The sequence below is a fragment of the Ammospiza caudacuta genome, chromosome Z (genome assembly GCF_027887145.1).
Source record: "Ammospiza caudacuta isolate bAmmCau1 chromosome Z, bAmmCau1.pri, whole genome shotgun sequence".
Classification (NCBI taxonomy): Eukaryota; Metazoa; Chordata; class Aves; order Passeriformes; family Passerellidae; genus Ammospiza; species Ammospiza caudacuta.
The window spans coordinates 37,925,591-37,943,358 of NC_080632.1; the positions used below are offsets into that span (position 1 = coordinate 37,925,591).

Genomic DNA, 17,768 nt, shown 5'->3' on the forward strand with positions numbered 1-17,768 from the left:
CATGTTCTAGACTTGACCTTTTCACAAAAGTACCTCATAAAAGAATTCTGGGTATAAAAGTTAGATGAAGTCGGATGACATTGGCTGTTGGCAAGTAAACTAATGCTTGGCAAATTTTACAGACATATGCATGGGAAAGGCTTGCAAGTGACCCTTGAAAGCTTCTATTATAATCAACATAGAATTAGCATTGCAAAGACATCTTATTGACACCTAGGTGTGATGAAAGTGGAAGTGAAACCTGAAGGAAACATACTTAGACAGCTGACAGTTTATGCTCTTTATTTTAAAGCAGGTGGATGACCACCATTTATGAAATAAAGCAAAAAGATCCCCAGTTTCAGTCAGATGCAAAAAAGTGCCATCTCTTCAAACAACAGACTGGCTTGGTGTTGGTATGCCATCATAATCATCTGAGTAGTGCTGATACTGGTCAGTCAGAAGAGGCTGATGCAAGTCATCTTTATTTTTCTTGACACGTACGATACATGCAGCAGCAGCAAAGATAATTGCAACAAGAACCAGTGCAGTCACTATTGCAATAGTTATCATCTCTGTGACACGGAGAGCCCGACCTAAAAGAGGGAAAACAAAAGGAAAAGATATAAAAGTCAAATAATATGGATGAATACCTGAAGTTCAGACTGGAACTCAGCATTTGTCATTATTCACTGAGTTGGGGAGTAGAAGTAATTAAAATTTTGGTTGATAATTCTTGTTCAAAAATATGAGAAGATTTAGTCTATCTTGCCTCAGTCTATAATCGGTTCTGGACCTTTCTTCTGCCACCTTGTTTGTGAGGATTTGCATTCTCTCCAGTGAGTTAATGAATCTATTTGACATAGGAATGAGGACATTCTGCAAGGTTAAGATCCAAATGAGGACTTCTCCTAAAATTAGGGTGGGTACTGGGAACTTCATGGTGGAACAGTCTCTGACCAGTAGTTATACCAAATCCTAAGCAAACATCTGGAAAGTAAGGTAGGAAAGGAGACAAAGGACTTTACAAAGACAGCAAATATTGTTGGTGAAATTTGAATAAATTTCAAGAGACAAAGATATGAAGGAAAAAAAGGAGAGGAAGTATCTAGGCTGCACAATTTACCTGGCCACTCGACTTCATAGCTGTATCCCAGGTTTTCTGGTGCAGTAACAAACATTTCATTATTGGTTACTGGAGGCCAGAATGGCACCATGTTGTACTGGCGATTATGTCCAATAGGGGCATTCTCCAGTGGGTATGTTGAGATATCTATATTTGAAAGTCAAATCACACTTCTGTAAATAAATTCAAAATAAATTGCACTACTTCATTTTTTTTCCAACTCAAGGTTTTGAGTACCCTAGAATTCTTTTTCAGTTGTTCCAGAAGGATTTGTTTCCTGGTGTGGCAGATATAAAGTAAGAGTCTCTATGCTGTCCAAAACCAAGGCCACTAGTGTTATCTCTGGTTTTGAACAGAAATGGCCAGCAAATTTTTTAAAAATTTTGCCTGTGTTGGGCTTTTTGCTTCTTCTCACTTGGAAAAGGAGAAATATGTCAAAGACTTTTTTCTACATTCTTGCTTTGCCTGATTGTAGCAGTGATGAACAGGAGGACAGTTGATATAAATTCCAGTGGATTTTTTTTTTTTTGCAACATTATGCTAAATCAGAAGAAAGTCAGCTGAAATAAAAATCAAAACAAAACAGAAAATCCCCAAACCAAACCAAATCAAACCAGCAACAACAGCAACAACAAAACTTAAAACATAACAGAAAAAAAATACTTTGTGGTAAGATGATGCCAAATCTTGCGATAGATCATGTAAGAACCACAAGGGGATAAAATTGCTCTCTGAGAGCTGATGTGAGAAAATTCAATGATGCAGGTTGTGGAAGCTGCACAAAGAAGGCTCAGTTGTGCAGCAACAGCTGCCTTCTGTAGAAGAAGGAAGAGGAGTATAGATTATCCTAGGAGAATAAAAGTGCTGCATTGTGTGGAGGAATACAGTTGCTGCATGATGCATAGACATAAGGGTTAGATTGAGTTTTTCCCTAGCCCACTGATGTAAGTCTCCTTCCTTCTTTATTTTTTTTCTTTCATTCCTTTCAAATCCTTCCTTCTGTTGTTCCTTTCTCCCACTTTTTCATTTTCTCCTGTATTACCTTTTTCTGTTCTTTTTGGAATTAAAGAAGCAAGGGCAGAAATGGTAGCTATTTCCTTTATAAGTAATATGGTGATGGTTATTGAATGCTGGTAGTATATAACAAAGGTGGTGAAAATGAATGTGTATGGCACCTGTTCTTCCTTTGACAAGAAGAAAATAGTTATTTACTCCACACAACAGTGGAATATCATTCCGGAGTTACAATGTCCTTGCTCTATGGAGGCAGTGTATTGCCACATACTGTTTTCTTGAATTGTGGCTGCTGTGTCTGTCCAGGTCCCTTCACAGAGAGTGGTCTGCAATTGGATGTCAATGGGGTGAGGAGGAGAGCTTGCTTGTTACTACTTTGTCTTTGTTAACAATATTAACTCTTGAAATTCCAATCCTCTCTCCTAAATTTAGGGGCATCTTGCTGTCCCAAAAGAAGGAATTGAGTTTTTGTGGCTACAAAGACTGACAACCAGCCATCCTGCCTCTGTCCATGAGACCATCTTACCTGCAGAATGCCGTCTCAGCCACTCATCAAAAAGAGCATCTGTAAATGTGTGCAGGAGAACAAAAATGGGGTCATTTGGTGATAAATGAGTTTGCCCTCCTGTCCCATTCAAAAATAGATGAGCCAAGTTATGAAGACTTCGGACTGCTGGGTCATATTTTCCTGAAGGATCACTGTACCCTGAATATGCAAACAAAGAAGAAAACAAAAATTACAGTGAAGATTTTGTTTGGAAGCTGCAATCTCGGATTAACACTTTTTTGTTTTCTCTGAAATGCATTCATGTTGTTATGTTGCTTTGCTTGAAACAAATGGGTAGCTAATTCTCTACCTACTGACATTTGGGAAATGTGCCTGGAATGCATAATTTTCAGATTAAAATAGCCTTTATGAAAGAATGCTTGGAATGTGGACTGCAAAGCTGCTGGGTTCTACCACAAAAATGGCCAACATAGCATGAAAATAAAGGTGTATATTTAGGCCCTAAATATCTTTCACCATAGTTGCATGAGTTTTTTAACTGCTTACTAAAGCAGATGTATCTTGACATTTACTCTAATGAGCTAGCTGTTAGGTTTCCATACATCACTTCCATGCATACTGGGAGCACATACTGGAAATCTTCACAGGCTCTGATATTGTTTATTCTTTCAGTGAAGATGGAGTGTAGCTTTCCTTGTGCCCAAAACCTTGTAATCCTCAAGTCAAATGTTAGGATCTGAAGCATCATGAAAACTCGTCCTGTGTTCAAGCTTTGGACTATTGTTCCAGGGAGGGATACATACAGTTAATTTTTTAAAGCCATGTTTGGACACCTAGGTATTGATAGGCAGCAATTTGAACTGTCACTTTGTAATTTTTCCTGTTAAAAGCTCTGGATTAATAAGGTATAGAAGAAGTTGTTAGGATGCTGTCTGAACAGTATAAATCAAATGTTTAGGCTCTTTTTTCTGTTGGGAGTGTGTATGTGTGTGTATATGTGTCTTCTGGGGTTGGAGAGTTTAGTTTTAAATGTGCAGAGCTTATAGAAGAACAAGAGTTTTATGTTGCAGAGAGTAGGGCTAGCATGTCTAGCAGTAAATCCTGTACCCAGAGCTCAATTACTATTTCAATACTATTGCCCTAAGTACTACCACAGCTTTCAATTTATTTTCATTTCTTTTCTTTGTTTTAATTCTGATCCAAGAATAACTGCTAGAAGCCATTGTTTCCTTCATTTAGGGATGCAGCAGCATCAATCCAAAGGCAAGGACTGTGTTTTCAACAAAGGCAACTTACTAATTATGTGCCAAGGAACTGAAGTTAGTTTTTACTTAGTATACCAGCAGCAGACTCTTGAGACTTTTATGTATTTTAAGAGACATAAGCTATAGCTATAAAGTAATTTACATAGAGTTTATTTCTACTTAATAGTGAGCTAATACTTAAAGCTAAGAACAATGTGTTCTTCTTGTCCAACAGCCTGTCTCAAAACTCATACTTCCAACAGGAAAAAGTGGCAAGTCTGCTCCCTGACTTATTTGGAGTTGTTCCAGCTCTTTTTATTTGCCATGTTTACCTTCTACTGTGTTACGGAAACTGTCTGTTGAATTGGAATAAAAAGGAGGAGTGTCAAATACACCAACTTCCAAACACTGAGCAACATCCTCAGGCTCTGGGAGACGCTGCACCATAGGTCGTGCTACATTTCCAGCAGGATTCCTTCGGATGGGACCACCCTCAGTACCTGGAAATGGAAAGAAGAGAGAAAACAAGGTTGGTGGACCAGTAGGCCACAGAATGAATCGCTCTCATGACTAAATCATGGCAAAAAAAGTCCCTCAAAAATTATATTTTCACTGAATGAACTGGTCAGTTCCTTATGTTTTGCAAAGAATGCTCATGGGGCCCTGTGTTCTGGATTCTCTGTTCCAGGATTTAAAAAGTCATCTAGAAGCTTCTTACTGAAGTTTGTTGTTCTCTAAGTGATTTAGAAAAATTTTCTACAGACTTTCATGTGATTTCCTGGTGAAACCTAGGCCAACATTATTGAGGATGTCCTGATAGAGTAGCTGGGAAAAAAATTTTGTGAATTACTAACCCAATATTGGGGGATTCTTATTTTTGGCCCCATATTTCCATGATGAGGCTTATATGAAGGAACTTACTGGTATTTTAAAAATTATTTTAATTTGGGTAGGTATGTTAGAATGTGGTATTATTCACGTTCAAAACATGGTGCATGTAGTTATTATGGGGATTTGTTGGATGTTTCATTTTAGGAAGAGAACGGCATGAAGGTGATAAGTGGAGTAGTCAGAAGAAATGTTAAGCTTCAGTTAAGAAATAACACTGCAAGATGTAATTATTTATGGTGTAAGAGATGAATTGGTACTGCATAAGAAGGGAAGGCAAAGCATTTAATCATTCTTCTTCTACAAGCTTCTGATAGTATGTATTATCTCAACAGACTGATGAAACATGGATCAAGAATATTCAAAAACCACTTTAAGATCTTTTGGCTGGAAAAAGCAACTGCAATGTTAAGCATTATATTTATTTATTATTAAGAGAATTTTCTCTCAAGAGATCTTTCATCATTCATGCTTACTGTTACAGATGGTTCCCAAGGTTTCATAATCTTCCACATTTTCACATAGCACTCGCCACTGAGAGAAGATTGAATTCTGGCTTATAAGAGAGACATCAAAATTGCTTCTAGCTCCCATCAAGTCATCTGAGCAGATATCACATGTGTTTTGTCCTGTTGCAAAGTTCCAGTAGGGCAGTCCAAAAGTGGGGTCCTGTAGCATGTTCTAATCCATATAAATATGGTATTACTATGTGTTTGACACAGACAGCTATAATATTTACTGCTAGAAGAATGTTAAAATAACAGCTAAATACATCTTGGTAAAAAGTCAGAATCCTGCCTTATAGAAGAGAAGACCTCTATGTAAAATTCATGTAGAAGCTTTTGGTAGTTTTTCACATTGATACCTTTGTTCAGCAGAGCAGATAGCTGTACTACTGAACTGAATCATGGATCTCCCCCACTAATGAGACGGTACCTCTGCCACAAAACCATATTGTGAGCAGTGAGAAACATAAATTAATGCTGAAACCCCATTTTCCAAATATTTTTAATGGCCTGTCAGTGAAAACAGTGCTTGTAGTTCACATAATAAATAGGTGTGGAACTGAAGGAAATAGAAAGAATAGGGGCACCAGCTTTTCCAATTGGCATTGTTTGGCTCTAGTATGGGTTAGAGTTGGACAGTTCTGGAGTTAATGAGGCAAAATTACTTTGACTAATGATCAAGTCTACTGACATAAATAGGAATATATATTAAATCACAGAGAGATAGAACTTCTCAGGGCTTTCACTTAGAGAAATGCCACTGATGACAAATGTATGTCTTGGAAGGGAGTTTGTGCCTCAGCCTGATGTAAAGCAATTAAAGCTAGTGGAAGGACTGAAGTGATTTCAGACACTATTTAGTCCTGACCTTGAAAACTTAATTCTTGTTTTTTTAGGAAGGATGGTGGTTCATAAAATACTATACCCATTTTGTGAATAGGTCCACATAAGAGAAGGAAAAAAAAGAGAATCATTGATTTAGGGAATGGGGTATAACAAAACACTAATTTCTCTAACCAGTTACAGAAACTAAATGTGATTCTGAATCCCTAAGCCATCTCTGTTATCACTTTCTTCAGAATTTCTGCTGCTTTGGTTAATATTATTCAAGAATACTGGCCATGAGATTAAAAACACCACTGAAAATAACTTTGTTGGTCCAATAAAATGTCTTATATCTAGAATACATCTTTTTTTCCATGAGATTTTTATGGAAATTTTATGTTTTCTATTGCTGTGATTAAAATATTATATTTAAACATCTCAATAAAAGCAACAGACTGAAGCCTAAATGCAATCTATTAAATTTTGTATACCAAATCAGTTACTAAAATTGAAGCAGAATCACTTCAACATGTAGGGAAACCTGCTGTCATTTTTGCCTATTTTAATATGGAGTGAAGTTCTTTAACTGTACAGAACATAGCATGAAGACCAGTAAACATTTACAGGAACTTTACCTGCATGTCTCTTTCAAGCTGCAATAGATGGTACCTATGCCACGTGACAAAAGCTGGTCCCTCATGAGAGAAATCAACTCCTCCAAAACTCTGCTGCCCTGCACCAAGGAAAGTCTTCCTGACAGAATAATAATGCGACCACACAAAGTAGTTATAAATGGAGATATTCTCGAACTGAGGTGTGTTGCCATCTGGTCCAAATATTTCTTCACGTCTTCGTGTGGCAATAACGATGTCAGGATGGACTGTCATCTTGGCTTGGTGTAAGGCATTCACAAAGCGATTCCTTTCTTCTGCACTTAGATTCAAAAGATTCCTTCTGACTGTGATAATACAGAAGAAGCAAGTTACCAAAGTAATAGACACTGAAGCCTGATCTCAGAGAACTTGTTTATTGTGTTCCTAATAATTCTTGCTAAGCCCCTTTTTCTTCAAGTATTCACCCTTTTTTATTGGGGAAACTTACTGAGCATAAATAGATAATGTTACTTATTTTGAGAAAATCTGAAATAAATTAAAAGAGAGCTCCAATCGTTGCAATTTTAATACTTTTAAGAGTACTGTTACAGATTATCTTTCCATCTCACTAGACAAAAGACTAAGACTACTCTTTGTCATACAAACCTTTCAGAACTTCATCCGATATATTTAAGTTTCCTGTAAGTAAACTTAAATATATCGGATGGAAATAAAGACTATAAACAGGAAATAAAGATTATAAACTAATTTATAATAATCAGAAACCCTCTGTTTGGCAATTTAATGAAGAATTATTTTTTTATTCTTGAAGCTTTGTAGGAAAAATGGCAGATTCACCAGTGAATTATTCTGAATTTTACACAGTACAGTATTATTTAATCTGAGATTCTCTCTTATTTTATCTCTTTAACCTGACATTATTAACAATTGCCACATATTAGTCCTTTTTAGCAGTGCATCTCAAAATAATGAAAAAATGCCATTGTCCACACATAGAGAGTGAAACAAGGAGGATAACTGACTTGTTGAAATAGCAGTGTTTTAGCATGAAGAGCTGAGTTCAGATCACCTCAGTCCTTCTTTTACTTGGTCTGGGAAAATCTCTGACTAAGTTTAGACTAAGATAAAGATAGAAGTCCTCACAATTGTTTTTCAATATTTACTTATTGTCATTATAAAAAATACTGTAAAAATCCATAACTCATTGTCCAAATTAATGATCAATTATGTTGATACTGATCAATTATGTTGATACTGATCAATTATGTTGAAGAATCAACAGATCTTCAACATGAATCTATATGAAGAATAAAAGTGAATTATGTTTCTTTAAAAAAAATTATTCAGCGAGGGATGTTTTAGCTTCTTAGAAATTTAAATAAAGTCTTTCCTGAAACATGAATTTCATCCAAGGACAGTGTATCCTGAAACATATTTTTTTGTTTTGCAGAACTGAACTGACATGAACTGAACCTCACCACTGAAGTGATGGGTTTTTAGTTTTGTTGTTTTTTTGGTTGGTTAGTTGGTTGGTTGGTGGGTTGGTTGATTGATTTGTGGTGTTTTTGTAGTGTTTCAAGTGGAGAACTCTAGTTGTCCATCTAATTTTGATTTACATAGGCATCTTAACATTTTCATTCCTAAAGTATATGCTTGAACCACAACAAAAAATTGTGACTATTATTAGAGTTAGTCATGAACTGAGAAGATATGAAGACACCAAACTGCATTTTACAGCAATTTAGTATGGATGTACTGACAGTAATCCAGTACTTATTTCTAAAATCTGAGCAGATGGGCCAATGGATCTGTGAATGGGCAAAAGAGGTGACCTCAACGTGGAAACCTAGAGCATAAGAGGAAACTAAATTACACTTTTTAAACTCATGTTATCATGCATGACGTATCTGATTTATTTGGTGTTTTAATGCATTGTAAAGGATTTAATGTGAGAAAAGTAAAATGTGCTGTTGTATATTCTAGAAGATAACCTAAAACTGCTCTTTGCCTGTCTCTAGTTTTACATCAACTTTGTGTGTAACATTTATCCTTTGATTATTCTTCAGAGTTGTTATCATTGCAAAATAGAATAGGCGAGAATTTCAGAGAGTGCAATCTGGCTTAGCACGCCCAATTCACAAGTAATACTTTCTGCTTTCTAGCTTAGTTCTTGAAGCTCAAAGAATAGGAAAAAAAATTCAGAGATTTTTCCCATAGCCATCAATAAGTTATTATTAAGGAATTGTTTTTAAAATTTTGATTTGGTAAGTGGTCGTTTGTTAACCCTTTCTTGGACATGCTCTTACATCCATGGAATGTTCCCTTATCTGGTGAAAAAGTCGGTGTTGATTTCTGTTTTTGCAGAAATAAACACTACATGTTTGTGCAGTGTTTATTTCTGCAGAAATAGACTCTTTATTAGAGAGCTCTTGTTTAACATATCAACAGAACCTATTGCTCATTTGGGGGGAATTATGGATTTTACAGGATTTCAGTAACATCTTTGAAGTTAAAAGTGTATAAATTTAAAAATAAAGATTGAAATCTTGTCCATTTAGATGGTTTTCAGATGAGAACAAGGATCTGTCCCCAGGCCTGTTAGTCTTTTTAAATTTCGCTATAATTTTCAATATATTTCCAGACCTGCAAGGATTTCATAACAATTTTTTAAAAAAATTAAAGAACTGTTTAGTGATATGCTAGACTTAACTGAAACTGGAGAACTGAAGAAGGGCTTACCACACCCTGGACTGATTCATTTGAGCTGTCCACAGTCATGACTAATATTTTTAAAGATATTGACAGCAGCAGGACAGTAAAAATATACCAGACCAGGTATACAGTTTAGAATTGTATTAAGGGACTTTGAATGAAAAGAACAGCTAAAATAGTCACAAGGTATTAAACCTATTGAGGTACATATTATTCCCAAACACACTCACAAACACATGTGCGTGCCTATATACATTGTTTCACTCCCAAATCCAATTAGTAACTTTTTTTTCCAATATTGATGGCTCTATTCTTTAATGGTCTTTGATGCATTGACTGGAAGTTTCTTTTCTTCCTTTTAATGGATAGTAAGTGTAAGTAATTTATAGACATGCTGAACAGCTCCTCTAGCACCTGCCTTAACCACTTCAGCAACATACTAAAATGCTAAATAAATATAATGGACATTTTGTACCTTAAAGAGAACAAATCCACTAGGTCCATTTAGAAGGAAGCACTGACAAAGAGCAATTTCCATATCATGTTCCTGATGCTCTTACCTATGCTGATCTGTTGGCTGCAGGTGGGTCCGGTCCAGCCAGGCCGGCAGGACCCGCAGTTGTACCCGGAGAAGTTCCCGTTGCAGCGGCAGGTTTGGTTGAAGAAGCGGATGGGCCACTGCTCGCGGTCATCCCGCCCGTCGTGGATGTACTGCGGGCCGTGGGGCCGCGAGTCGACCGTCACCGGCACGCACCGGCCCCGGCCTGTGGACACGCCACACCGGTCAGTGCCGGGCCCGAACACAGGGAAGTAGTCTGGGCAGCACATGCCGCTCCTCAGGGACTCAACAGTTGCGCACTGCCGGGGGAACTGAGCTCCAGCTTGGCCCAACATGGTCAGAAGCAGTGGCAGGGAAAGGTGGAGCAGCGTGGGGATCCGCATGACAGCGGGTCAGGCAGAGCCGGCTTGCTCCCAGAGCTGGCTGTCCACACTGATTTCCCCCTCCTGTGATGGAACACCCAGTTCCCTTTACGGAGAGAGAGAGGAAGCGAGAGAGAAAGCAGAATAAAAACAAGTGATACAAATTTCTGGGCTACCTGTTTCATCCCAGAAAATTCCTTCTAACTCTACACTCTTATCTGAAAAGGCAAACAACTCTGACCACAGATACTAATGTTCTTTTCATTATCTGCATGAAAGATAGCAAATAAGTAGATCTATATTTGCTCACTAATTTCTAAATCCTTCCAAAATGTTCATTCACATTTTACACTTGCCAGACACATTTGCTTCACTGCCGCAAAGTTCTAAAACCTAAGGCACCAGTTTTCTGAAACTTTTTTTTCCGCCCCTCCTTCCCTCTCCCGGTTCATGCCTTTTCTGCATTTAACTAATATGTCTTGTTCTCCCTCAGTTATCTTGCTGTTCTCCAGTGCCAGCTCCAACATAAAATAAAGCTATACTTCCTCATGCATTGTACCTGTTTTCTCTTCGTGGTACCTCTCCACTGCTGAGATCTTGTTCTATCTCTGCACGTCGTATGACTGTCTAACCTGAAATAAGCACGGCTAATTTCTCTCCTGGTTCAGTCTGCCTGCTAATCCTTCTTGTACCAACACAGAATGGCTTGGCCTCACCCTCCTTCCTCTCTTAATCCCCTTTCTACTTCAGTGCATTTCTCTGGACTTTAAGTACTTGAACAGCACATGATTTCTTTCATGCTTATCTCCTTGTGATTTTACAAGTTTTAGCAAAGGTCAGAGACAAATACTTGAATTCAAAACAGAACAAATGTGAAGTTGGTTTTTGTTTGTTGGTTTTTCTTAATTACTTGCAAAGAAAGGCTCATTTGAAAGCAGACAAAGAACAGTGGGGCAAATCACATTTAACAGACACTTAGAAAAATTTCTTAAGATGGTATTTTCAAGATCAGGATGAAGTAAGTGACTAAGCAATGTTATTTATAAAATTAAAGACTCCAATTTTTAAACTTAAAGCTTTAGTTTAATAATTTATTTAATACTAAAATAAAAATATAATTATCATATTCAAATTTCATGAAATACTAAGTTCTGAGCAGGTGCTATGAAGGGAAATCAAACAAAGAAATTGACAAATCTCTTAAATAAAAAATTGCTTCTTTAATCACTGCAAGGATGATTTCTGCTATGCAAAAATGGCCTTATTCAAGCTCTCTTTCTTAGCTTTCAATAAGGATGGATGTCAGTGAGGTGAGGATATGTCAAGTAGGGTGAAGATATGTCAAAAAATATCTTAACTGGCATCAAGACAAAACATTAACAAGTTTTCTGGGAAAAGGTTCAATCACACTGTAACTGGCATCAAGCAGGAAATGGATTACCTGCTCTTTCTGCTTCCCTGTATGCAAGTCATAATGTGAGAATGCACCCAATTCTGGCAGAAAAAAGAAACGTTTTTTTTGTATTTTTATTCTTGCCAACCAGCCATGCACCAGAGCAGTGAACCTTGCCCTCTGTGCCTTGTATAACTCAACATGCTTGCTTCAGGGTAGGACCTAGATTTTTAGTACACTTCTCTGTCTCTGTAATTCATTCTCCATTTGCAGACAGTAATATTTCCTAGTCCTCAAATGAACCTCTTTTCTATTCTGACTTCCACTTCATTCTCCATTTTAGCCTACATTCTCTTCTTTACTAGCTAATCCTGCTTCTTTCCAAGCTTAAACCTTGTCTCTTTGAACATGTCTATTGGGATACATGTGACACAAATTCACTGTTTTCACATTAGAAGGTAAATCAGAGCTGGTAAAAAACCTCTTGAGATTTTATCTGAAAAGAACTTAAAGTTCAAAGAAGAAGCATACGGGTTTTCACCATGAATATTTAGCAAATACAGCAAATTCATAATAAGCTTTAAAGGGGTAAATGCTGCTCCTTAGACAAAGCCCCAGTAAAACAGAGCAAACAGATGCACTGACTGGGGTTTTCTGGCATCATAAAACTTCCCCTCATAATGGTGTACATGATTTAGATATTTTGTAAACCTCTTGCACAGAAAACACCAATGAATGTTTTACGACAGAGATGCACTGCTGAGGATCATAAACCCTCTTTGCCCACTGATGTTCCCCTGGGTATCCTGTTGGAAATCTTGCTGAACTGTTTGGTGGAATGCAGTCCTTTTTATAATCTTTATTTTGATGTTCTTGCCATTTGAGATATATTGCGTTTAAAGACTCCTGCTCCCCTACTGTGCCTGGAATTATTTGATCTTGGAGATTATCCAAATGCACATCTGTGTTTCTGTGGCTCAGTTCAGAAAGGGCTTGTCCACAAAAGCAAGGTAATGAGGAAGAAGTCAATGTGTGAACAACTAGCTCAATAATTGCCTGTGTGGACTAAAAGACCCAAAAAGACAGTTATTTAATATGCTATATGTTTCCATATACCTTGCACCATTCTCTTTTTTTTAAAACATCAGTTCTTGATGCTGAGAACAGATCTCTATGCAGACACACAGGTTTAGCTGTGGTAGTACCCTAGTCTACTGGAGAAGGTTATAAAAATCCAGCCAGTTCTATTTGTGCTTGATGAAACCTGAGTTACTGATTCTGCCTCACCCCATGCCATCAGGCCTACAGTCAAACATCAGCTCTCTGAGAGCTACCAGTGGTCTTTACTAAGAGTTGGAATACAGGCATCTGTTTGTTTAAAGTATAAAAACACAGTGTGCATTCAGAAGCTCCATTCTTTAACACATGGAAAGACATGTGATTGTAATGAAACTCATACATGCATTTTTCTTCCTATGAAACAGTACCTTTAAGAAGCATTAAAGGTCAGTGCCAGGAAACAGATCATTATCAATGGCACTCATGGAGCATATACAGCAGAAGATAATTGCCTATTTATGTAAACTCTCTCTTTGTAGTTATTCAGTTGTCATAGGCTTATTCAGTTCTACACATTTGAATAAGTAAACTACATTTTGAGATTTGTCTATTTCTTCTATTTTAGCTGGTACATTCTAACAGTACTATGTGATATGATTGTAAAAGAGAGCATAACTTACCTAGTTGTTTCTATTTTCATGAAGAGAAAGGGGAAAAAAGAAAATAAGAGCCTACTAACTTAATGTTTTTCTAGCATACTATAAGCAATAATCAGTTAAAACTACTATCTCAAGGCATCAGTAGAGATCTGCAGACTTTACAATGGAAATGATGCTGGAGTTTCATTAACAGAATATGTGAATGCAAAAAAGTATTCATTTACAAATAAATTGCAAATGAATGAGCAACAAACAACAGCGTTGTTAATTGATCTGCAGCCTTTAATTTTCTGCTTCCATTCAGAAAAACAACCAATGCAAAACTCATTGCTGAAAATCTTTTACTGATATTAAGACTTGCAGTGAAATTGAGACAAGATTTTCTTACTGATATTTATCATGCAAACTGTAAAAGTATATTATCAGAAGGAGCACATAATTTAATTTTTCCCACAAACCTTAGGTCTTAGCAAATTACTTTGAGCTAGAATTAATGAGTGCAGCTATGGACATCTAAACCTCAGTGCTCTGTTAAATAACCAATTTGCTGTAGTAGGAAGACAGTGGACCAGCCTCAGATAATGAAAATCAACGCAGTCCCATTGGTTTTAATAAGACATAGAATTACAGTCAGGTGGAGGCAGATTGGCTCATTTGTGTAGGTTAACCTTCAGCAGGCTTATTTGTGACAAGAATACTACAAAAATAATGCTGACTGTTGCAAGCAGTACTTCCCAGATAATTCTACTACCTATTGCCCTAGTCTATGTTATCTCCCTTTTTGTTAGACAATGGAAAACTGAACCAGTGGTGAATATAAAACTGCACTTAGTGCAACCTTATGAAATCAAAAATACCATTCCAATGAATAGAAATAAAAATATTTCTTTTTTACATTTGTTTGGAGTGAGCATAAGGTTTTCACACATTCATTAAATTTTTTCCTCTCTTCCTAGTGTCATATGTTGTGTCAGATATGGGAAGTCCAATTGTATCTAAGACATATCTCAGACATGGAGCAATATTATTAATTTTTCTAGGAAATCATACATATACTGTCCTGTACTGTACTGCAAGATTTAACTATGGATTAATTTTAATTAAAGGAATATTATTTAGTCACTTTTCTTATTGGCAACAACTTTCTCAACTTCTTCCAGCAGACTGCATGATTCTTACTAAGTACTTAAATTACTCTCTGAGAATAGGACTGTCATATTTTTATCAAGTACTTATTTTTTCTTGCAAATAAGGTAAATTCTAAATTCTACTTTCATTTTGAGAGAATATGTATACCTTTCTTGAAAGCTGGACCAACTATAATTCCACGTATAGGAAAGATAAATAAAGCAAAGAAGATTTTTATCAGAAGTTTTGATAGCCTGATTAAAGAATACAAAATTAAATTAAATATTGATACTGTTTTTCTTTAAAGTATCAAGTTTTTACAATGAATCTTACAAATGCTGTAAAAAATTTAAGCTAAAGGAATAATTTTAGTCATACCTACTCCATAATATGTTCTATTCATCTTAAGTTTTAGGCATGTACTTGAATGTGTGTTATAATGCTAACAATTTATGAACAATTCCTCCATGATTTTGTTATTCTGGAATGATACCAATGAGCTGAAGTATGACTGAGAAATGAAATTGGCCTGTAGTTACTTCTGCAAAGTAAAGTGCAGAAAATTTACTCTGTATTTGTAGTTCAAAAGTTCACCTTCAGCAGGGAAACATATAGGTAATTGGAGCCTTTATTGCTTTCACCAAACACAGTCCAGTGCCTAGAGAGATCTGCAGTTTCAAAATGATGCAATAGAGGTGACAAATGACTGCCACAGAGAAATGAGTGAGACCTAAAAGAGTGTTGCAGATAGGCATAAAATGAAAATAAGTAGCACTTGTCTAAGAGTTTGAAATAGCTGCAAAATAGCACGCATCACTTTTGCCTCTTGAAAATATATGTGAGGTTTGAAAGCAGTATTTCAGAGAAACAGGTGACTGGCAAAGGTACAAAATTGGGTAGAACTTCCAGAAAGAAGAAAGCATGTTGTTGAGCCTGGGATCATTAGTTTTACTAATGAGTGACTGTTGATGAAATCTGACTTTCTCAGTAGCCTAAGGTGAAGGAACTGAAGTGTGCTTTAATCCTAGGGGCAACCATGGTATTAGAGGTAGCTTTGTATTGTGTGCAAATACAGTGAGCACACCGCTTTGATTGCCACAATGCAGTTTCAGCTGGACCACGTAAAACTCTGAACTACAGAATAGGAAATTGTCTAACATAGTGTTAGAATGGCTGTCAGTGAGGTCTGGAAGTGGAGAGTGTCTCTGCACAGGCAGAATTTACAGAAATTAAGGTGTCCATCACCAACAGTGCTCTGCGCATGTCATGCTATGCCATGCTCTCATCTTTCCACCTGCCAGTGCAATGTTAGGAAATTTATCCTCCTCTGACCATACTGTAGGGAGATACTAATCAAGAAGTGATATGTGTTTTGTTCTTATTGTAGATGCACTTTGGCCAAGCTACTGAAGTAAATGGGAATTTTGCTACTGATTTTAAAGTTAGCAGGGTAAAAGCCAAACAAACCTGAAGTAAAACAAACCCCAGATAAAGGTAGATTAATCTGTCAATTTATATTATCTCCTCTCCTCCCTTTTCAGATCAAATAATTTTCAAGGGCAAAGATAGTGTATGTCTAACACATTTTATTCCTCACAGAACACCTTGAAATTGAAGACATAAGAGGTCAGATTATTGTTTAGAATAAATTTGTCATAGCTCCAATAAATTATACTGTTCAGGATATGCCCATTGATGTTCAAGAAGTTACAATAATCTATATTTAGTGAGAATCAAGTCTTCCATGTTTCAATAAACTGAATCATTATTTTTCCCTTTGCTGAAGTGGTTTCTATGAAAAATTATCTTCCAGTGTTATGAATTAAAACCTGCTGGATTACACATACTATCGCATGGCATTTTGTTCCAGGCCTTGAAAAAAGAAAAAAAAACCACTGGCACAAGATTAATTTGTTCTTAAAATTCGTATTATTCCATTGATAGACACAAAGCCATTTGACTGAAGCAAATAAATTGTGCACTGGGTAATATAGATTAATAGCTCATATTTCGTAGGTGAAGATACTTTGTAGGGAGATATCCTACCAAGCTAATATATGATGTTTTTAAAATTATCTTTAAAGAGTAATCACTGACATATTTGCAAAGCAAATAGAAAAGAGTTCAGTGCAAAAAAAAAACCTCTTAGCTAATTATTGACAAGAGAAAATGACCTAACAGCTGCTGTCTCCTGTGTCAATGTTTTTCTCAGAGCCCACTGAAATACACAATATTCTCTCTTTTGACTTTACTGCACTAAAAATCATGACAGATTTTTACTACATTAAAAATCATGACAGATTTTTAATATGCACTCACATATTACTTGCTCTAAGACATAGAATGTTGAGGCCTCTCACAAATGGAAGGAATATCTGCAGATACATTTTGAAACCAAAATTTGTATTTATTATTTATTAATATGAAGGTTCAAGTAACACTTTTTTTGCAAAAAATGATGGAATCCTTTATCAGAATTTGTCTGAACAAATGCATTAAAGCCATTTAATGTGTCACAGTATTTTAAGTCAAATAGGATATCTCCATTCACTTCATAATGCAGACTGTTTTATCACACAGTTACTGAGCCATTTATTCTGAAAATAGAACAGTGTTTTATTCCAGCTTTAACTGAAGTTGATAAAAGTATAAGAATTGATGTTAAGGAGTACTAAGTCACATGAGTCGAACATAACCCTTGAGAATTTCATTTTTGATCAGGCCTGATAAATCTCATCAATACTTGATATCTTTAATGTCACAGATCAAATAAAAATCCTTGATGTACCTGATAATTTGTAAAGGATATTTATATTATCCCTTGCTGTATATTATCAGCTATCTGATTAGCATACAAAAAACTTTGTTTCTCAAAAAAAACCCACAGACCCTATTAACCTTTGCAACATAGTAGGAAATCTATATATTAAAATCTAATGAGCAAGGAATACAATAACAACTCGTAAACACACTTAATTTTTTTCCCTAAACAGGATTTAGGGTCCTGCTTTGGGTATATTTCAGAGGATTATCTCCCTGAACAAGCAAAAAAGAAATGCTGTCTAACCTTCCCTTCTGTGAGTAGTTAATAAAAGGCAACATGATGAAATTTTTTTGATGATAAAACTACCACCTCCTGCTCAGAAATCTTTAATTGAATGAATATTTAAAAATGAGAGTAAGTAACTAATG

General features: G+C 36.2%; 1 protein-coding gene across 1 annotated transcript; it reads right to left on the reverse strand.

Moving 5' to 3' along the window:
• Positions 1-335: 335 nt before the first annotated feature.
• TYRP1 (tyrosinase related protein 1) lies at positions 336-11,062 on the reverse strand. The gene is made up of 8 exons (XM_058823944.1): positions 10,897-11,062; positions 9,977-10,443; positions 6,726-7,048; positions 5,236-5,440; positions 4,204-4,371; positions 2,646-2,825; positions 1,106-1,252; positions 336-575 (listed from the first exon to the last, which is right to left on the reverse strand). The coding sequence occupies exons 2-8, from the start codon at positions 10,356-10,358 to the stop codon at positions 370-372; spliced, it is 1,611 nt and encodes a 536-aa protein (XP_058679927.1). The 5' UTR covers positions 10,359-10,443; positions 10,897-11,062; the 3' UTR covers positions 336-369.
• Positions 11,063-17,768: the final 6,706 nt, after the last annotated feature.